Source organism: Opisthocomus hoazin, chromosome Z (genome assembly GCF_030867145.1).
Source record: "Opisthocomus hoazin isolate bOpiHoa1 chromosome Z, bOpiHoa1.hap1, whole genome shotgun sequence".
Taxonomy (NCBI): Eukaryota; Metazoa; Chordata; class Aves; order Opisthocomiformes; family Opisthocomidae; genus Opisthocomus; species Opisthocomus hoazin.
Window position 1 is genome coordinate 49,775,042 of NC_134454.1, and position 23,009 is coordinate 49,798,050.

At 43.4% G+C, this 23,009-nt stretch overlaps 1 protein-coding gene across 2 annotated transcripts in view; it reads left to right on the plus strand.

Annotated features, from left to right (window-relative positions):
* Positions 1 to 9,499: 9,499 nt before the first annotated feature.
* Positions 9,500 to 23,009, plus strand: part of UBQLN1 (ubiquilin 1) — a 29,344-nt gene continuing 15,834 nt past the window's right edge. The window contains exon 1 of one of the 2 annotated variants that reach the window (XM_075410647.1): positions 9,500 to 9,793. In XM_075410647.1, coding sequence (XP_075266762.1) covers positions 9,641 to 9,793 — 153 coding nt within the window. In that variant the 5' untranslated portion in view covers positions 9,500 to 9,640. The remainder of the gene's footprint in view (positions 9,794 to 23,009) is intronic. The other variant, XM_075410646.1, reaches the window with a different exon arrangement.

The following is a 23,009-nucleotide window of genomic DNA, read 5'->3' on the forward strand; positions in this document are numbered from 1 at the left end:
CATGGACCTGCTGGAGTGGGTCCAGTGGAGGGCAACAAAAATTTTCAGAGGGCTGGAAGACCTCTGCTGTGAGTACAGGCTGAGAGAGTTGGGGTTGTTTAGCCTGGAGAAGAGAAGGCTGCAGCAAGACCTTCTTGTGTCCTTCCAGTATTTAAAGGGGACCTACAGGAAAGATGGGGACAATGTTTTTAGCAAGGCCTGTTGTGACAGGACAAGGAGTAATGGTTTTAAACTAAGGGAGGGTAGATTTAGACTAGATAAAAGGAAGAAACTTTTTACAATGAGGGTGGTGAGACCCTGGAACAGATTGCCCAGAGAAGCTGTGGATGCCACATTCCTGGACAAGGTCAAGTTGAACAGGGCTTTGAGCAACCTGATCTAGTTGAAGATGTCCCTGCGTATGGCAGGGGGCTGGACTTAGATTTCAGAAGGTCCCTTCTGACCCAAACCATTCTGTGATTCTACAGTTCTATGATCTGTATCATTTTCACACCTATGCAGGTTTCAGCTGCAAAATGTAGAAGAAAAATGTAGAATGCTGACCTATGCAGAAAAGCTTTCTTACCTGTTAGCTTTGAGAAGTGCCCTGTGTCATTCTGCAGAGCTTGCCTAGTAATAAACAATTCCTCTTGTGCTAAGAGACAAAGCTCAAACATTTTTTTCTGTACCATGTTAACTGTCAGTGAATGCAGTACAGCTATAAAAATGCAGAATTGGTTGTGCAGCACTGAATGTAGTACTAAATCCTGAGATCTTACTTATTTTGGAGTAGTTGTTGAAGTGGAACATTACAGTATGAGTAGGAGTTGACTGACTAGAAACAGAGTAAAAAATTCCTGTCAGTTACCTGGAAAATCAGCAGAGAACACAGAAGTTGGGAGGGAAAGAACCAGAGGAGAGACTAAGGAGGAGACAAAGCAAAATACCTGCAGATCTAAAACCAGAAGATATTTAACTGAGTCTTTTATTTGAACACACCATAGCACTAAGCAATTTCCAAAGCAAAGTACGTGGGAAGACAGTGCTTCACTGGGAAGCAGGAGAGGAAAGCAGGACAAAAGTCTTTCTCAATAAAGGTACTGTGAATCTGTAAAGCTCTTACAGTTGGCAGTGACTTCTGAAAACTAATACCATGAAGATGCTAACAACGGAGTAAGACTTTTCTAAGAAACGAGACATTGTAGCCAATAGTCCATAATTATTCAAATTTTATAATAATACTGGAAGTCTTACTGTAGCTTCTCTGATTTGTTTGTCCTACTTTTTTTTTGCTTGCTGTTGTTCTGGCCAGTTCTTTGAAAATCCTCTGCAAACAGCATATCCTCAGAACGTGACCCATACCACACTGTCAGAACGGTGAACCCTATGACCACGCATAACTGCAGCATCTTATCCTAATAGAGAAAACATTACTGGACTACCGGGTGGAACAAAGTAATCTGTCTTGTTAATAGTCTCATTCAAACTAAAACCCCTTTCTTTGGGGATGTGTTATGTTTTTTCGTTATTGGCTGCTCCACAGGAAATAGTTACCAGAACAAGACCAAGACTTTTTTCCTAATCAAACCAGTGGTGCCTATAACTTTAACATGTGACTTCTTTCCCCAGATGTTTGTATTTGTAACCAATTTTGAATTAGGAAATCCAGAATATGTATCATCACCCAAAATCTAATCAGTCTGTTTCAAGGTGTCATTAAATTGCTAAATTATATTTAGAGATAATAATTCAAAATTCTATTGCTTCAACTGTCTAGAAGCTAAAATCCAGAAGACTGATTGCCTGCTATCCTGTAAATCTCTCTTCCTCTAAGTTTTAATTTGCCCACCTGTCCCTATTTGACATGGGGAGGGGTGTGTTTTTTTCTTTCAGGACTGATGGTAAAATCTCTATGCCCTCCCCCCCCCCCAAACACCATAGAACTAACCTGTTGCTTCTTCTGAGTTTGACATAAATGAAGTTTGTATGCTGCTTGCTGATTAACAACAGAAGGAATTCCATTAAAATGAAACAGAAGTTGTATTGTAAAAGTGCAGGTTCGTGTCCTCATAAAAAGCTCATTCTGTTTTTAAGTGCTAAAGAAGTAGACACACATTTCTAATTTGGGCAATGGTGAATACAGTTCTTGTTGTTGAACACAACTCCTTTCCCTGTTCACCACTTGGTGTATTGGCTGGTCCAGTATAAATTACACAGAAATTCTTCCATCAACTGATTTGTTCTTCACTATGTCGCTCTTACTTGTAAATTTTTGTATGACTCTTGGAAAAAAAAACAAACACGTATTTTCTCATATTTAGTTCCTTTTACATTTGTAATAACTGAATGTTCATAAAGACAAAGCTTTTTTTATAGCTGTTGCAGCCTGTTTTGGGAGAGATACTCCCAGTATGCTTTCTTCTGAAAATTCAGCAATTGTCTTCCTGTTACTTTCCCACAATGAATCATTTTAGACTGTAAGCGTATGCAACTTGGCTTATAGCCAGCTTCATCATTCTGATTTCCTGTACAAATCTTCATCAGTGTTCTGTATCTATCCTAGTTGCTTTGAAATAAGCTGTAAATTGTATATGTAGCAACATCATAAATGCCTTTTTTTAAAAAAGTTTCATTTAAAAAAATAAAAAATCATCAGAATGTCATAACCAAAGGTGAGATGAGAAAGCCAGAATAAAGAGAAGGAAAAGAAAAAGGCTCCTATTTACTGAACACCAGAAAGAGCTTAGACTGCATAGGTTCTGTACTACCTTCAAAGTTGGCATTGCAAGCAGGGATACAAGTTTCCCATGATGAAATTAGACATACTAATGAAGTTTTTGGGAAAAAAATCTGAATCTCTTTATCCAAAAAAACGAAAAGCTCCACACAGCAGAGGTTAAGTAGACCAAGAGGCTGTTGGAAAGATCAAAGCATGGGGTAGATGCAGAGCGGAGCTGCAGAGAAAAACTGCTGGGATGGGTATGACTAAATACCACTACAAAATTTTAAATATGATTTTTGTGACTCAAACCAACAAAAATAAGTAAGGATAGTGCTTAGGTAGTAGAGTACAATTGGAAAATACCTGATAACTGATCAGGATAATAAAGCCAATGACTCTTTTTCTGGACTTGTGAGTGTGTGATTCTAGCTAAGAACTACCAGTCACAGCATCTTCCAAAGAATAAAGCAAACCCCACTGAATATGAGACAACAGCATTTCATTTATTAGAATTACTGATGAGCTGAAATGGATGTTGCCCTCTGGTTCAGATCTAACAAGACATTGTGCTTGTGGTTTGCTGTGCTAAAGGCAGAGTATCCACACAGTGGGCCCCATATCCACAACAGAAGATAACTGCTGTCTATCCAGTCATACTTTAGCTTGCAGCTTTTTTAATGTAACCCATTTAACTGTGTCTAAAACAAGAGTCCTAACTTTTGTTCTGGCAAATCAGGAATGGGAAATATATATAGAATACATTTTTAAGGTCATATTAAAGTAGAAGACTATACCCTTCCCTTATACCTTAAGAATAAATCGCAAGTGTTTGTGATTACTATTCAGAAACACAAGGAATGTTATGCGTACTTTATAGCAAAACTTTGTGGAGATCTTGCATCTAAGTTTTACTGTCATTAGACCACTAGAGAGCTTGTCTAAATTCAAAATTGCGTCACTAACTATAGAAGACCGCTACGAACTGGTTTTGTCTCGACATTGCCATTGTCGTCTCTTCCTGGCCTCGGAAACAGTGAGTAAACAGTTGTCTTTCTCGGGGAGAAGCCTGGATCTGGCCGGGAAAGAAAAGCCCCTGAATCGGCAGGGACTCTGGCAGTTAGGGCTTCGGAAGGGCGGGACCTCATGGATGGACTCCCGACCAAGAAGGTAGGACAGCTTGTGCAAAGATGGTCAGGGCGAGAAATCGCTTTTGGGCCAGGTCCTAGCGCCCCACCCTTGGTGGATCTGGCGGGGGAACGAAATAGGGAAGAAGATGGTGGGAAACTAAATCCTCCGCTCCCCCAGGGTGAGGGGGGAGGCGGAGGGTGGATGTTTGTAAGACAGCTCACCTGCAATAACAGAGGGGATTTATTGATTACGGTGGCGGTAGGGCCAAAAAGGAGACCGGTAACCTTTTTGGTTGACACCGGAGCACAAATTACTGCGCTAAGCCGGGTCGAGGCGGAACGGTGTGGAATTTCCGTCCCGTCCAAAAGCCTGATAGTTTTAAACGCCTTGGGGAAAATCCAGACAGTGCCCATGACTCTGGTGACATGATGGCTGCCGGGGGAGGAAGACCCCGTGGACACCATGGTAGCTGTGGGACCTTTCCAAATGAACCTTTTAGGCATGGATGTTTTAAAGGGTAAACAGTGGCGTGATACCCAGGGACATTCATGGTCCTTCGGTGCCCCCCAAATTAGACAAGTGGCTAAAACCCCCAGCGCGGAGGTGCGTCTGCTACGAGCGGCGCCTGCCCTCCCTCGTTCCAAATTAACGAACGTGAAGCCCTGTCCGCTGCCGCTGGGAGCCAGGGCAGGCACAGCCCCGGTGCTGGCAGAGCTGCGGGAACAAGGAGCGGTAGTTCCCACCCACTCGCCTTACAATTCCCCGGTCTGGCCCGTGCGAAAACCTAAAGGAAAGTGGCGGTTAACGGTCGATTACCGCCGTTTGAATGCTAATACGGGACCGTTAACCGCTGCTGTGCCCAACATTGCCGAGCTCATTAGCACCATTCAGGAGCAAGCGCACCCGATTCTGGCAACTATTGATGTTAAGGACATGTTCTTTATGGTTCCCCTTCAACCCGAAGATCAAACCCGTTTTGCTTTCACCCGAGAAGGACAGCAGGACACTTTCACGCGGCTTCCCCAAGGCTATAAGCACTCCCCCCCCCCCCCCCCCCCCCCGTTAGCTCACCATGCCCGACCACAGGAATTGGAAGCGATCCCCACATAAGCGGGGGTGAAGATTTATCAGTACACAGACAATGTGCTTGTGGGAGGGAGTCAGACAGAGGAAGTTAAGGAGGCGCAGCGGGACATCATCACCCACTTAGAAAGCATAGGATTGACGATTCCGCCCGAAAAGATACAAGCCCCTGCTAGTGAAGTGAAATTTTTGGGAATCTGGTGGAGGGGGGGAAGGACTTGTATCCCCCCTGATACTCTGTCCTCCCTTGACCTAATTAAAATGCAAGAATCAAAGAAAGAGCTACAACATGCATTAGGACCACTCGTGTTCTGGAGAAAACATATCCTTGACTTTTCGATTATTGCTAGACCTTTGTATGATTTACTGCGGAAAAGGGCCCAGTGGGAGTGGACCCAGGTCCACAAGGAGGCGTTATGGCTGTTGGTGTTTTGAGGCAAATGCCTGCCAAGCCCTGGGACCTATCCATCCGACAGACCCAGTCCAAATCGAATGGGGGTTTGCCCGAACCGGGCTCTCGATTCATTTGTGGCAAAAGGGGCCGGAGGGGCCCATTTGGCCCATCGGGTTCTATTCACGTAGTTTCAAAGATGCTGGAAAAAGATACACAACTTGGGAAAAGGGCCTATTTGTAGATAGTCTGGCTTTGAGAGAGGCTGAACGAACTATCCGACTGCAACCCATAATCCTTTGGGACCCATTTAAAGTGACCAAAGCAGTTTTAACGGGAACCCCACCCCCTGACGGGGTGGCCCAAAGGGCCTCCGTATGGAAATGTTATGATTTATTTCGTGAGATGCAAGCTCAATGGTGGCCAGTTACCAGGGAGGAATGCAAAACATGTATGTCCTCTCGTGAACAGTGTCATGTCCATTTGGGCATACACCCCCTGGAAAACAACCCCCTGCACGTGAGAGAAGGAAAGGGTTTGTGGGAGGCTTGGCAGGTTGATTATTATTCCTTCCTTCTAACCCGAGAAGCGAGTTCGTTTTTGTTCTTATTTTCCAGGAAGGAGCAACCAACCCGGATACGCTCTCCCAGAGGAAGTAAAATGGACACAGATTGCGACCTAATCGGAATACGCATGTTATTTCTGATCATACTGGTTCGGGGATGTACCTATGAAAGCAACAGAAGATCAATTCCCTCGCCTCCCACTGATCCCTATGATCCCTGTAAGGACAATGAGTTTGTGTTGTTAGCCAAGGCTGTAAGTCGAACCTTTAACCTGAGTCACTGCTGGGTCTGCGGTGGACCTCTGGAGTTATCGAGCTGGCCATGGACGTCCACACCCCTCACCCCAGCCCAGATTGTGAACAATTACAGTGAGACCACGAATGACACGTGGGGCGATAGCGGAACGTGGCCAATTCAATTTCCGGCTGTCAGGCAATATTGTTTAAAGCGTGTCGAGGAGGGAGGGATCCATGTTGGGGAAAGCAAGTGCAAATGGACACTCACCTGTAAGTTAGCTGATAAAGATAGAGGTGTCCACATATGGATGTGGCTTGATGAAGTCGGGCGCAATCAGGGATTTAAGGGATACTGGTCAAGCAAAAATGAAACATTCTTCCTCCAACGGTCCAATTATTACCCCTATAGTCAAGTGTGTGAGTGGAAATACAATTCTGGCACCTGGTACTGCACTGGCCATATAAACGACAGCCCCAATGAGTTTTTTAGCCCTTTTGGCGACAAGGACACAACTCGTTTTCAGTCTCCAAGGGAGACAGCTGGAACATTCGCTTATGGCAAAAAGGGGTCATTATTGGATCTGCGGACACACTGCCTACAAACGTTTACTGGCAGAATGGTCAGGGACTTGTGACGTAGGGATTATCTGGCCCATGTTTTTCCTCCTGCCAGAGATGGGTGGACCTTGTTTGGGGATAAGACTATGTCATGATCTAGGGGATAGAAGGGTTGCCCGTAAAACACGATCTATTGAGGTTAACCTGGGTGGAACACAAAAACGGGGGAGTGATGAGTGGCCTCCTGAGAGAATAATTCAGCATTACAGACCCGCCACCTGGAACCCCAATGAACCAATATCGGGGGCAAGGGAACCAATTTATAATTTAAATCAGATAATTCGATTGCAAGCGGCTCTAGGAATCATCACTAATAAAACTACAGATGCCTTAGACCTCTTACCTCGACAGTCTCAACAGATGCGCACGGCAATCCTTCAACATCGCATGGTCCTGGATCACCTGTTAGCTGAAGAGGGGGGGAATGTGTGGGAAACTAAATATTTCTAACTGTTGCTTGGAGATAGACGACGTGGGCGAAGTGGTCCTCCAATTGACCAAAGATATTAGGAGAATCGCTCACGTTCCAGTCCAATCATGGAATGGTTGGACTGGTGATTTGTGATCCTGGTTGCCAGGGACATGATGGGTAAAACAATTACTACTATTTTTGTTATGCACGGTTGCTGCTTTAATGTTTTTACCATGTATTATTCCCTGTTTTGTTCAGTTAATCCAACATGTGGTATCCAATACGCAATTCATACCCATCACATCACCTGTCGGCATAAGACAGATCCATGTCATTTGTCAACCAAAACCGACCACTATACCCACAATTTAGACCCTACAGAATTCACAGACTGTCAGAGGGAAGAATTGCATACCTCTATCCATGTCACACCCGCCCTCATGTTCTGTTTGTTATCATGAAAAGACAACCTCATACTTACCTGATTCCTCAAACTTTTGTTCAATAAGACATTGTTAAACTTAGCAGTGTTAAAAGAGACAGTGTTTACATTGTGTAACGTTTCAACCTGCCTACGATTGTGCATTTCTGTGCCATACCCCTTTTTGGTCCCTCCTTCCCCTGCTGTGTCACCCATCCCCTCTATCCTGGTTTCTACCCCTATTTTTCTCTCTCTCTCTCTCTCGCTGTCACTCTTTTGTTCTCTCTCTCTATCTCTAGACCACCACCTCCCGCACCACCCCAAAGGCAGCAATGTCGAGCCACGGGGTGGTGTAGAAGACCGCTACGAACTGGTTTTGTCTCGAACATTGCCATTGTCGTCTCTTCCTGGCCTCTGAAAAAACCGCCACAACGACCTGCAGGAAAGTGCTTGCTCACAGAGAAGCGCGTGGACGGGCAAGAGCGGGCTTGTCTAAGTGGGCAGCACGCACGGCAGGAACTGCACGTACGCGGACATGCTCTGCGCATGCACAAATGCCCCTATAAAAGGGCAGCACGTGCTCCTCGGAGCTCTCGCTCTCTTGCTCTGCTCCTCGCCGCCGGGCTCCGCCCTCACCGGGGCCTCCACGCCTGCACAGAGACTGAGCTGACCGGACATGGCTGGACATCGCCGAATCCGTGGTGGTGGTAACTGATCCCACCACCCCGCACTTCTTTTCCTCGCCCGCTGAGGTTTTTCCGACTTTACCCCTTTTTTTTTCTGTCTTGTCTTCTCCTCCCCCTGCTGCTGTCCCCGCCTGACCTCCGATTCCCGGTTCACCAAAATAAAGTCAAATAAACAAGGTTGCACAGCATCTGACTGCGTTTGCGTCTTAGTCTTGTCTCCCTGGATCGCATCGAAACCTCCCTGATATCGGATCGGGACACTAACTTCAGGTAAAACATTAACCGAGTTTAGCCAAAGTGGTTCAAAACCTTTTACTGACATTGTGGATTTGGTTCAACTTGACCTGACCGAGTATTTTCATTTTGACACAAAATACTCTCTGGTCACTGCACGTTCATTTTCAGCTTGTTTGTTTGCGTCACGCCAATTTAAATGACTCTGCATTGGTTTAAATCAACTACATATAGAAAAAATACCATATTGAAGATGTCTAGTCTGAGTTGGGAATTAAGCTGAACTTCTGCAGTGAATACCATAACCATGGTGAGGAAAATGGAATGGCACAAAAAATTAAGCTGCTCTTTCTAATAAACATTCTGAACTATATTCCTTAGGGATCAGATTTAGTATTGGCTGAACCAATTTATACATAACTCCCAAGAGATAATCCCAGCAGCAGAAACCAAGACAGCAAATCATCCGGTGAGTCGGGGCTGCTGTGGGAAACGCCAGTTCTTACACGAGGGTAAGAATGAAAGGGCATTTGACTCCAGAATTTGAAGCCACAAGCAAACTTCACACCAAAACAGGAACGGGCATCTTGAATTTCCTATCAGAGAGACGCGAAAATCACTCGGGTTTTGGGAGAATGCCTGACACGGTGATGACAGGTTTAATTAACGATGAAGTCCTTCCGGCCCACAGCAGTACTACTTTTCAGGCAGTTTAGTTTTTCTCACCCGAGCGCCGGTGCCGAGGAAGTAACTTCAAACCGACGGGTGTAATTTATTTCCTCGACGCGAAGTTCACAAACTGTACCGAGCTTCCCTGCCGGGTTCCAGAGAGCAGGTGAAGGCCGCTTGGCGGCGGCGCGGCCCCCAGCGCATGCGCGAGATCCGCACCGCCGCCTCGCTGCTCCGGCGCGCGTGCGCCGCCCGCAGAGCGGCGAGGCGGCCCAGCCCACGCCCGGGCAGGGCAACGCCCCTTTCTAGTAACTTCCCCGAAGGGGGACGTCATCACCGCGCGCCGCTCCCGCGCCGGGCTGTTTCCGCCCGCCGCTGAGGGAGCGGGTGTCGCGGGCGGCCGGCGGCGCGGACGGTCCGCCCGGAGCCGCGGGCTCGCAGCCGGCCAGGCCAGGCCAGGCCTGGCCTCGCCTCCCTTCTCGCGTCCCTTTCGCCATGTCGGAGAACGCGGAGGGTCCCGCGGGGGGTCGCAGCCACCCGGGGTCCCCCAGCCGGGGTTCGGCCGAACCGCGGATCATCAAAGTGACGGTGAAGACTCCCAAAGAGAAGGAGGAGTTCGCCGTGTCCGAAACCAGCAGTGTCCGGCAGGTGAGGGGCAGCCGGGTGGGAGTAGCCAAGCCGGGGTTTAGGGCCCGGGGCCGGCCCGGGGAGAAGAGCCCGGCCCCGCGGTTCCCGCCTCCGGGCTGCAGGGCGAGGGCCATTGCCGGTGACAAAGCACTCCTGCTCGCCAGGCGCTGCTCTGGGCGCCGCTGGGCGAGTGCCGGCGCCGATCCCGGCCCAGGAGGGACTGCCGCCGTCTGAGGCTAGTGAGGGTGGTGAAGAAACCTCCTGCCTCGCCTCCTCCTCCTCAGCTTCTCTCCTCCTTTGTTGCAAGGCTGGGAGCTGGCCCGGGAGGCGAACGTAGCTCGTTTTCTTGCTGTGAGTTGCCCTGTCGAGCTGACTCAGTCTGCAAGTAGGAGTCTGGCTGGCTGGCTAGCATGACTACAGGAAACGTATGCAGTCACCTGCGTTGCAGCGCTGTATTGGCAGTGGTTATCTGAATCTAAAACTGTCGTTAACAACGGCGAGTAGGTTGTGCAAAGATGTCTTTGTTTTAAGGAAGTCATGTGTTCAGACTGTGTTTGTAAAATTTGCAGTACGAATAAAGCACACCTTCTGCTGTACTTAAATGTGCTAGTTGTTGGTATGGTGCTTAGCATGGCGGTACTGTTGGATAAGTCTGAATTATTAGGGTCTTTTCTGCATTCTTGTGAAATTCTGTGCCCCGTGGTGCCTTCGGCTCAGCAGAAGCAGTGACACTTACTGAATCATCAACGCTGTTCATGCAACTCTTCTGTTTTTCTTGGAGGTTTTTCATGCAAGTATTGACTAGAACTTCATTTATCTAGGTTAGAAAGCTACAAATTGTAGAAATGGAGTAATCAAAGTGTAAAGTAGAGGCTCTGTAAATCCAGAGTCTCGTGCCTGTGAAGGATGTAAACATTGCTATGCTAAAACACTCCAGAAAGTGAACTTCCCTGAAGGAGATTCAGAGCTTACTTAATTTTCTATGGAATTTCTCTGAAATTCTCACTAAAATGTCTCTGAATGAGGCAACTGAGTTTGACTTAACAGGTTTTTGGTATGGTTGGTGACTGCAAACCTTGCAAAAAAAAAAAAAGGTTACATGCATGAGAATGGCACTGGTGTCTAGACACAGAACTTAAAATCATTCCTTATAGATGGGCTGAAAGATACTGTGTAATTATCAGATAAAGATAAAGCAAAGGCTCCCAAGTGTAAAATGTAGCACCAGAACCTTGACCAGAATGTCAGACTCGTGCTCCACATAGTTGCTGCGAAGAGACAGAATGCTGATACTTCTTTCAAGCTTTTACTCTTGGGTCTGTTTTAGATTCAGGGGTTTTTATGTCAGAACTTGGCTTATAAGTGTCCCAAAGGAAAGTTTCATTGAGGTCTTCTCTCCAGGTGCAGGAAAGGTGAGACTACTCTCTTGTCTTCACTAGTCTTTTGGCAGCTGCAGTATTGTATGCTGTCAGCTACTCTCTCTGCAAGCTTAATCTAGGCATTTCTCCCAAAGGTAAATTGACTGTGTTTGCATTTTAATGTTGTCCACTGCTTTCCCAGCAATCTCAGTCCGAAAGGGGTGCTTTTCTCTTCTCTGTTCTCCGTAGATTTGTAAGCAGTGTCTGTGCACTTTAAACCGTAACAGACTTTTACATAGCCTGAATTCATGCAAGATGCCCACCAGAGCTGCTCTATCACTCCCCCTCCTCAGCTAGACGGGGGGGGGGGGTGGAAAAAAGATGAAAGGCTTGTGGGTTGAGGTAAGGTCAGGGAGGGAGAGATCACTCACCAATTACTGTCACGGACAAAACAGATTGAACTTCGGGGGGGGGGGGAAGTTTAATTTGTCACCAATCAAATCAGAATAGGATAGTGAGAAATAAACCCATATCTTAAAAACACCTTCCCCCTACCCCTCCCTTGTTCCCAGACTTTACTCCTGATTTTCTGTCTCCTCCCCCCGAGCGACGCCGGGGGATGGGGAATGGGGGCTGTCGTCAGTTCATCACACGTTGTCTCTGCTGCTCCTTCCTCCTTCGGGGGAGGACTCCTCACACTCTGCCCCTGCTCCAGCTTGAGGCCTTCCCACGGGCTGCAGTTCTTCATGAACTGTCCCAGCGTGGGTCCCTTCCATGGGGTGTAGTCCTTCAGGAACGGGCTGCTCCAGTGTGGGTCCCCCACGGGGTCACAAGCCCTGCCACCAAACCTGCTCTGGTGTGGGCTCCTCTCTCCATGGATCCACAGGTCCTGGCAGGAGCCTGCTCCAGTGCAGGCTCTGCACGGGGTCACAGCCTCCTTCGGGCATCCACCTGCTCCAGTGTGGGGTCCTCCATGGGCTGCAGGTGAATATCTGCTCCACCGTGGACCTCCATGGGCTGCAGGGGAATCTGTGCCCCCCCTCCTTCTTCACTCACTGTAGTGTCTGCAGGGCTACTTCTCTCACTATCTCAGTCCTCTCTCTGGCTGTTGCTACTCAGGGCTTTTATTCCCCCTTCTGAAATACATTATCCCAGAGGCGCTACCACCATTGCTGATGGGCTCAGCCTTGGCCAGTGGTGGGTCGGCTGCATTGGCTCTGTCAGACATGGGGGAAGGTTCTGGCAGCTTCTTACAGAAGTCGCCCTCCCCCCCTTGCCATGCAAACCCACAACAAAGTCTTCACAGATTTTTTTTTTTGTTGTTTTTTGTTTTCTTTTTTTTAAGAGAGATTTGTGTGCTGGATCTAACATGAGGATCACATTTGTACTGAAGAGCAGTCTTCTATTAGTCTGGGTTTTTCAGGAATTATGAACATATTTACTGAAGATGTGAATTTGGTAATATATTTGACTTTAACAAGACTTTTTCAAATGTGGATGCCAGTGGTGCTACCAGGTTTTCAAATAAGCAGTTGTCTTAAAGTGAAATAGTTATGCAGCCTAGCAAGAATGTGAATTTTTACTGAAAGCAGCCATGCAAGTTTAGGTAATTAATAAAACAGGCTGCTTGAAGTGTCTTTGTCCATGGATATCTTAAACTGTGAATGTTGTCTCTCTTGGAGCTGCTGTTAACAGATTAGATCTGCAGTTATATCTTGATTCCTGTGAAGTAAGATTGCCCGTGTGGGTTGATGGTTTGCTTGGAGTCCAGATAATGTCATAGCTAGCACTGAAAAATGCACTGTCCCTGTAGTGTGATTAGGATTGGTTGTTTCTCTTAAACTGTAAAAATGAGCTGTTGTCAATAATAACATCAACAGTAGATGTGATGTTTCTAGAGCCAGGCTTGAAAATAGGTTAATGTGAAATGCGAAACAGGTTGAACATCTGTTCAAATGCATCTGGGATCAGCAAGTGGCTTGTACTGTTGGCACAGGTGGGCCAGCAATGCCTGCTGTATTTGCAGGTTGCAAAAAGCCAAACAACCCTAAACTCTTACAGCAAAATAAAACCCATTCAGTTGTATGTTTCTGTAGCTAATATTATGACTTAGTGAGTTGACTTTTTGTTTATTTGTTTGCAGTCATTTCAAATTGCTGCCAGAAGAAAAATTTAGGTTTTTAGGTAAATATTTTGGGTCATCAGGGCCAAATTTACAGCTACATAAAGCATATTTTATGTTGCTCCGTTAATGTAAATTAGGTTTGCAACCGTCTTAAGTCAAGGAAGATTTTTCCCTGTGTTGGAAGATTTCAGCAACATAGGATTTGTTATTCCTGTGTTGTGCAGCTAGAACAGCAAATATGCAGGTTGCAATGGAAAATAACCTTTAAGTACAAAGCCACTCTGGGAGGTCAGTTGATTGCAAGTGCTACACATCTGTCTTTTTTTCTGTGGAGTCTGTTTGATTGTGCTGAGCACGGTTTGGCTGAGTACTGGGATAAGGACCAAATATTTGCTTCCTTGACTGGGTATGATACTGATCTTACTCTGTGCAAAGACTGCATGAATACATGGTGGGTAAAGATGAATACCTATAAGCCTGTAAGACTTTAGCTGGCCCTGATGGGGCTGATGCTTTAGCTCGGTAAAACTGTGTTTTATCTTTTTTTTTTTTCCCTCCCTTGGTTTATTCTCTGAGTTCACGGCAATGCAATCTTTGCAGTTCCTTGCTTAGCAGAGTTGATTTAACAATGTGTTTTAGTAAAGCTTGTACACAAAGAGGAGGTGCACTCATGTTATGGACGACTCATGTCTTAATGTCGTAGTGAATCACTTCAGTTGAGTGATGAGGTGCTGGAACCACTTACATAGACAAACAGTTTTACTTTCATCAACTTTTAGACTGTTTACAACATAAAGGAATTTTAGAAGAGTTAAAGCTTGCTGAGACTTCATGGTGTGCTTCATGTAATGCCCTGTGCTGAAATTCGCAGTGTTCAAGAGTTTATTGTAACTGGTTCAGAGCTACTGTCCCCCAATGAGCATGCAGTCTGCAAGATGCCAGGTTGTGCATCTGTGAACATTACAACTCTGAAACTGAGTAACATCCCTTTCTGTCTGAGTATTTTTACCTGGTAGGCCAACACAGAGTTCATAGAGTAAATCTGCACTAATCATTTCAGAAGCTTGCAGTTCTTGCAGAGAATTGTTGTCAGTCCTGTGATTATCTGAAAATTTCAGCATAATGTCCATCTGGAAAAGTTAGTGAAATTGAGTTTAATTCAACAGAAAACAGATTTGGTTCTTCTGTGATTTTTTTTTTTTTTTTGTTGTTGTTTTTATTTAACTTCAACTTTTAAATGGAATTTCTCTTCAGTGCAGAATACAGTTTTCAGTAATAGCATATTTAACAGCTTGTAGTATGTTCTTTAAACTAAGTGACCTCGTAAATACTGTGCTTTCTGTACTACACTAAATTGTAGATAAAAAACCCTGACCTACTGAATTATATGCATAAATGTAGACATTGTGTTGAGACTCTGCTTTTTGTCAAGGGGAGATCTCGTGAAGTTGTATTCTCTGATTATAACTTGAGTACAGTGTATGGTCGAAACTTTAAATCTATGAATCCAAGGTTTCAGATTTGTGCCTGGTTTTTGTGATCCCAAATTGGTAATGTTCTGCTTATAAAGATGACACAGGTGTAAATGTGAAGGGCGACATTGGGTGGTTTGGTAGTGGAGCATCTTTCCTGATTTGCGAATGCTTTTAGTATTTTATATAATGTTTCACTTCATAAAAACAGTTTAATTCCATTTTTTTTAACTTAATGCAGTTCTGTCTCAGTGTTTTCCTGTAGTCCAGGGATTACTGAATGGTGCAACCAAAAGAGGTTGAAACTGTATGATGGAGTCTAGTTTGTTCTTGTTTTCCAAGGTTATGATTTAGCTTTCTCTTGGCACCTGAGGTACTTGAGTACACAAATTGTTCAGCATTAGGTTTTCCATTGTCTGGTGTCTCAGGCCATTCAAAAACATCTACGTGACTCTTTATGGAGTCTGTCTTGCAATATAGTCTGATTATTCATGTTTCTTCAGCTATTTTTTTCTTATTTTGAAAACTTTATTAAAATTGGTTTAGAGCAGTGGTAGGTGGCTATTTGGTAGAATAAAAACCTTTAGAATAAAGTATATTGACTTTCCTGACAGTTGACTTAGATGTAGCTCAGAAGTATCAGTTCTCTAACCATGGTACTTAGCAAGTGTTTTCTGATGACTGGAGGATATGGTAAAATAAGAATACCTGCTTAAATAATACTGTGAATTGTCTTGTGTGCAGATATGTTTCTGCAGGATAACAGGTTCACTTTGATATTTCATTTTTTCTATCCTTTTTAAGCTTTATCCATGTTAAATAAGGCCTTCTTTATTTCTGTCATTGATTTACTGTGGGTTTGTTTTGCTAGCGTCCCTCACTCTGTAATGGTTCAGAGGTGTCACAGAATTTTTGAAGATTGTCCTGTGTACTGTTTAAAATTGGCAACAGTAGAGAAAACCCTAATGAAAGAAGAACTGTGGTGGCAGTGTCATGGTGAGATAATCTACATATTTATTTTAGACCTCAGTCAACTTCTCAGTCTAGTGACTACAAACACTGGCTGTTTAAGGAGAGTCACTGTCACTGCATGGGAGTAAGATTAGGTCACAGTCTTAAGAACTGGGGATTACATGGTGACATGGGGAAAAATGTAAACCTTAAATTTAAAGCTTGCTGAAGTCAAACAATTTAAAGATGCTTTCCTACAAGGAATTCTTCTGTGGGCAGTAACTCACATCTCAGTTGTTCCTGAGGAAAAATGGGTCTTGTCCAAGCTCGTCCTAGTTAAGTGGAAGGTTAAAACATCTCATGCTGTCTTGTGAAAAATAAATTATAGGGTAGATTCTCAGAAAGGAGCTCTGCTGCCCATGTTACACATACTCTTTTTATGCCCTTTTCCACACTCAGTGACTTGCTAGAGAACAGGCTAGTTCTGTTGAAGTGCAACACTTTCCACTGGTAGACTGCAAAGTGCTTTTATGGAGAAGGGAAACATCCCTAACCATTTCTTTTAAGTCAAAGCATGGAGGAGTGGAGTGGCTTGCTGAAGGATGCCTGGAAGGGATAGAACTGGCTAGAACACGAGTCCTGAGCCCTTTCCACTGGGTTGCGCTGCTGCAGTTTTCTTTTATGAGCTCATCAAGAATCTGAATTTGTTTCTAGAGGTGAGTGTTTTCCGACTTTGGGATTATTGCAGAGATTTGAGGAAATAATTTGGTTGTCAAACTAGCATGGGTCATTGGCAAGTGCACAGGAAGACAGTAACTCCATCGAGTCATGAAGGATAGAATAGGCTTGTATAGAAGCCTAACTTTGAGTGCACTTTCTAGCTACACTTTCTGTTGCAAACCGTGGGCTGTGGGCCAAAAGTGCTTTCCTGCTTGAAACCACAAGTTCTTTTCCCCCTTCCTGTATAGTGTCCAGGCATTGTGCAATCAAACCCTGTTTTCACTGACTCACTGTAATTCACAGTCATAAGATTACCAGGTATGATTCACCAGGAAAGGACGTCACAGCTACTAGTGGTTATGTTGCCATGGGTGTGTTTGGTTGCTTCTTGGGTCAAGAAGACCTGTAGCCATTAAACTGGAGCTCAGCAGAGTTAGCCTCCGTTGAAGCTGCTGGGCGTGGGTGTAAGACAGACTAGAGTCCAGCTAATATGCTTAACTGTATATGTTGATAGGAATGGCAGTTGAAAGTTTAAATGATTATGAGCGTGTTTGGAGGCAGCGGTGCTGAACAAGGTAATGAAAATCTTTCTTTGTAGCAGAACTGTCTGGGAGACTACTGGGAATGTAAACTGCAGTTCAGCCCTCTAGATACAAATCTTTGCTTCCATGTCATCCACTACGGTGTTTAAAACAGAGCTTGGTATGGGAAGAGTCAGCAACTTTGTTTTTTTTATTGTCATCTGAATAAAGTTGTAGCTTAGTATTTTCAAAGCAGTTGCAGTTTTTAGGGGCTGGTTTTCTGTTACTTTTCAGTGGGAACTGGATGTTAATTCCCTGAGGCCTCTTTTAGACTTGTTACTGTAATTTAATTTTTAAATATTCTTATTAAGCCAAGATTGAGAGGATTTGGGAAAGTATTTTTCATTGATTTGCTTTCCTCTTTTTATTCCTTTCTCACAGCACTTTGTCATGTGAATGGATAGTGAAGTTGTTACCGTTGCTGGTTTTGATGTCATAGAGTGAGTCAGCAAAAGGTTTTGAATCATTATATGGTGGTAACATATCAAAGGACAGTTTGCATGTTAAGATTTTTACTTTGCTTGGAGTGAATTTTTACCAGGCCCTTCATAGGCCAACTTGTCAGATGGTCGGTCACATGTTAATAGGTTAATGTTTAGAGTACAGATCTGCTCTGCAAAGTGACAGTGCCAAACAGTCGCTCTTTTAGTCAGCTGTTCTGCTTTATGTGTGTTCAGACATTTGCTTTGTTCAGTGATGATGTGGGAATTTGCCAATTAGTTCAATTTTGCTATAGATATAGTTTAATTTTGTTATATAATTTTGCATCTATGTTAAAGTAAGAATTAAACACTTATTTAGTTTAGTTCTGTTCTTTGTAACCTTGCTAACAAAGACTGCTGTGGCTCAAATGTAGTTAACAAGGACTGCTTGTGAGACTAACGAAGAAAAACAAGGACTATTGTGGCTCAAATGTATCTAACAAGGCTTACTCGAAGACCAAGGAAAAGAAACAAGGACTGATAACCAGAACTTTGATGTTTGTAAGAAGCAACTCCCTAGCTGAAACTGTTTCTATGGTTTGGGCCTCAGCCAACACAGACAACTCAGAAATTTTTGGGCCAAAGGTGAAAGCACACAGCGAGGAAGACTATGAGCCTTCATCCAGAAGACCCCCACAGACGACCACCAGGCAACACTGCGCAAGTGCTAAAGGAGGGTGGAGTATGATAATGAATTCTTAGAAATAATTACAATAGTCCAGCCTACTTAGATAAGCTTTGTAATAAATAGGTGCGTGCTTCGTGACTCGGTGTGCATGTTAGGAGGAGCGATCCCCCTTGCACCCGGCGCCACAATAAACATACCTGCTTTATAACTCTGAGTTGTGAAGTTTGATTCCGCACGTCAGTGACAAAATGTGTACTTTAACAAGCTCAGGTAGGAATATGCATTTATTCAGCACTGGGCATCAACACTGTGGTGCCCACCCACACCTTGCAAAAACCTTCAGAGACGATCAAGTTGAGCAGGTGTAACAGAAGTTGTAACTTGATTCGTGGAGCCTTTTTTTGTATTTTTAAAGGGGTGTGAATATATTTGGTGTGGAAATTTAGGAGTGTAAACAAGAAGTGCTGGTGTGCTGCTAAAAAAGGTGAGTGTTCTTAATGTGAAAAATTACACTGCTCATGTCCTTTAAAAGAAAACAAAAAGTTGATAGAAGCAAGTTAAATTGAGGTAAAGTGGTAATGTGGGCAAGGTGCGCCTCAACAAGACTAGCTTTAGATTTGCTCTAATTCATGTTAAATCTACAAGTTGCCGTGCTTTGAGGAGCCTGTGACATTGAATTATTTCATTCTGGTTAAGAATGCTTTCTCCTTTTCTCCCTAGGGAAACCAGGCCTCTGTCTAGATATCAGTTGTGTGTTTCAGTCTGATTTCCATTCTGCTTCTCTCTGAGTTGTTGAAAGATTATGTCTAAAAGTGACATAATTTTACATTATTGTATTCATTTACTAGAGGAGTACAACTAACTAGTTTCTGTGCATATGCTAGATGTTAGATATGGTGAAACATTATTTTTACAGTTTCAGATGCTTTCAGATCCTGCTTAGATATAACTGAACACCTTTGTAATATCACAATGCCTAGTATTAGTACAATGAAGTAAAGCTTGTATTTTAGAACAGTAAAGCATATCAACTGAAACCATTGCTTGGCGTGTTACATGTTAATAAAAAGAGTTAGTGCAGTAGAAGAACTGGACAGAGATACTCGTCATTTCCAGCTGGTGGCACTTTGAACTGCTTCTGCTTTTGGTTTTCCCAGTTGGCAAAGTACTTTAACTGTAATTTACCGATAGTGTTGTTTAGTTCAGTTGTACCGACTGAAGATTTAAATAATAACAAAGCTTATTTTCTTACAACAGCCTAAATATGTATTAATTCCCATCATCATAATCTCGTTTCCTTTATTCGCTTTGCTGTTGACTGCGTATGTTTAATTTGAAGATCTGAGGCCATACATGCTAGATTGACGTTTATGATTCTGTTTAGGGAAGAGAAAATGGAGATTGCTGACTTCACTGTTTATGCTGTGTTTCATTACCATAGCGCTGTAGCACCTTATCTTCCAAACTACTTCTTGCCAGTAAGGGCGGTGGGGTGTCCTGTAAAAACTACACAGGTAAGGTCTGTGGGAGCAGTAGAGCGATTGCCAGTCATTTCTCTTGTTCTTTCACTGTCTGAATTTAAAGAAAATTTTGGATTTTCCCCTTTACTGTGGGGGAATGGTCTTGCAGTTCAGTTACTATCAACAGTGAGAGACTGAGAATACTGAAGATAGGTCTTTGCCTCTAGAGGATGGTAAAGAGTCTTCTCTTCCACCGTCCCTGGCTTTATTTCACCATGCAAACAGTAGTGACTTGTGCCAAACTCTGACCTAAACCTAATTGTCTTCCAGTATTGGCAGAGATCAGTTGATGCTGAAGACTAACTTACTCAACTTTAGATTTTTATTTTTTTTTTTTCCCCCAGAAGCAACACATTAGGTGCTGAAAATTTAAAGAAAAAAAAACAAACCACATGTATTGAAAATGTTTCCGGAATTCTGTTTAACAAATATCTAGATCATTCTCTTTCCCCTGCCTCAGCAAAAAAATAGTGTGCAGACCTAATCTTTTATTAGTGGTATCTTTGCCTGTTATACTGATCAACAGACTTACTTGCAAAATATCTTGCATGGCGGCCTAGGTTTTATGTGGTAGTCTTCTGTGAATGAAGTGTCAAACAGATGGCCTGGTCCTGAGGTCCCAAGGTTGTGCTGAATGCAAGTGAAGCTGATGAAGACACCTGACTCTCTTTTTGCATCTTGGTTAGGCTTTTTATGTAAATATGCCTCAGCCAAATTTGGCTTAGTATTCTTGGCAGTTTTATTATTGCGGCTGGAAAGAGATCTGTTGTGCATTTGGACCATGCACGTATGTTGCTGTAGAGGTGGTTTTGGAGGGCCCTGGTGCATTGGCTGTTGCGTTCGTATTTTACTGCAGTGTTGTTTTTGCAGATGAACTACATAGGATTACATGCAGGTAGGGAAAAGGAAGTGTATAGGCTTTGACATGCCTATATACAAGTAGTATTAGGCACTGTTTGGTTATGTTCTATAAATGATGTTTTGTTTCCTTGACTTTATGGGTAAATAGCATCTTCTAAATATGTGTGGCAGGGCTTGGTTTAAGGTAAAGCAATTTGAAGAAGGACATCAAACTAATATTAGAGTATGTCCAGAGGAAGCTAACCAAGATGGTGAAATGTCTTGAGAGCAAGACTTTGGAGGAGCAAATGAGGTCACTTAGTTTGTGCAGCTTGGAGAAGAGAAGGCTGCGGGGTGCCCTCATTGCAGTCCACAGCTTCCTCAAGGAGGGTGATGGAGGGGGAGCTACTGATGATCCTTTGCTGCAGACCAGCCATAGGACACGAGGACATGGAGTGAAGCTGCATCAGGGTGTTCAGGGTGGACATTAGGAAAAGGTTCTTCACTGAGATCATGGACAGTCACTGGAACAGGCTCCCCAGGGAAGTGGTCACGGCACCAAGCCGGTCAGAGCAAAGGAGTGTCTGGCTGGTGCTCGTAGTCATATGGTTTAATGTTAGGTAGTGCTGCAGGCAGTTGGACTCAACGGTCGTTGTGGGTCCCTTCCAACTTGAGATATTCTGTGATTCTATGAATATTGCTATAATACAGCATCAGCCTTCTGATGAGAATTAAGTGTGGATCTCACTGTCGCAACATATTGTGGAAAATATGATAATAAATGAGTTTGGGTAGATTACTCTCCGATTTGGCATGTTATGGTAATTCTTTATCCTTACACATTAGCTTTGTACCAAACTGTGAGTATTTCTGCTGATTTTCTGTTACTTTGGAATGCGCCTTAAGAAAAATTAACCAGAAGAATGCAGAACAGGAAGTAGCTGCCTGAATGGTTGCTCTGCAGAAAAGGGTGTAGAGTGTACGGCAATTAAGTAAGTCGGCACAGTTACATGATTATTTTCCCTCACAGGCTTCTCACTTTTCCTTACAAATAGGAGTATAGCTTTCAGGGTCTGGGGTTTATTCTGTTGTTCCACTAATTGTAGATAAGAGCTGATGTGGAATATTTTGACCAGTTTTGAGCCCCACACTTACGAAATTATGTAAATGGGTTTGGAAATCCAAAAAGTGGTGGGAATGATAGGATTAGAAAACACAACCTTCAAGGAAAGATCAGTATTACTGCAACCCTTTAAGGAGAGCAATAATCTGTTTGTTTTGTCCATTGTGGGTAGGACAATGACGAAATAATATAGTGAAACACTGGGATAGGTTTCTTGAGGAAAAAAAGTCACTGAAGACCTCAGAGAACAAACTAGATAGATATGTCAGGAGTAATTCGGGTAAGTAAGCCACTTTCAGATGGAATGGACTGCGTGACTTTCTGTAATGCTTACAAGTCTAAATATTGCTGGTACAAAGGCTGACTTAGAAGTTGTTTCCCCAAGAACTGGAACTAACTCTGTGAGCAGACTTTTGACTAATCAAGGGCAACTTCCTACCCACACACAGGGACTTCCTACCTAGGTTGTCTCTCAGATTCTCTTTCTTAATTGTTTTTTTTCTCTTCTTATACTACAAACTCTTTCAATTAGAGACTCACCTTCAAAGCATAATACAGTGGGATTTTACTTTTAGTCCTACATGTTATAAAATGTAGTTATTAATAACTAATTGCAATATTAATATTTTACTTTCCTATATGGAGTGAGAATTCTAAGATGTTTGGGATGTTTTTTAAAGTGGCATGGTCAACTTAATTTTAAAATGTTAAATAGGGTGAACTTCTGAAGGACTTCGTAACTGCCTGCTATCCTTTTAATAAGGCTTGGCCTACTGACTAGTCTTGTTGAATATATTTATCTGGCATTCTTATAATCAAGTAATTCCTTAGCGTTTTTCTCAAATGTGTTCCGTTTTAGGTTTTGTGAATCTTTTGCTTTTGGTGAGAGCATGTTTCTAGAGATTAATAAATCTGTCAGAACACAGTCAAAGCATAACCTGGTTATTATTGGCTAGGAAGGCAAGAAGGTATACAGTGGGCTTGCATGTTCAGTTGTTTTCATGAGGGTATGATTTCAGCTGAAGAATGTGGCTATTCACCGTGCACTGGGCTGCAGACGCATTTTGTATAGCTATACTTTGCATTGAATGAGAAAGCAGAGCAACCCGAGAGGTTACTTTTGCCTGTGTGGAAAGGGATGCTGGTTTTGACACATGGAACATAGCAAAAATATGTCTAAGAAGAGAGAATACTTCTCTGTTCAGTTCCAGTAAAAGTGTAGACAGATTTATTGTACTTGTGACATTGCATTCTCAGTCTTTCAGCAATGGATGGATTCAGTGTGTGGGATGTCTGTATATATATTTTAGTGTATACTTCTTAGTATAAAATTATATACATATTTTGTAGTCTATGTATGTATAAGTAGTGTATATGTACTAGTATACATTTACTGTCATGGGTGCGTGCCTGTTTGAAGCCACAGTAGTCTTTAAG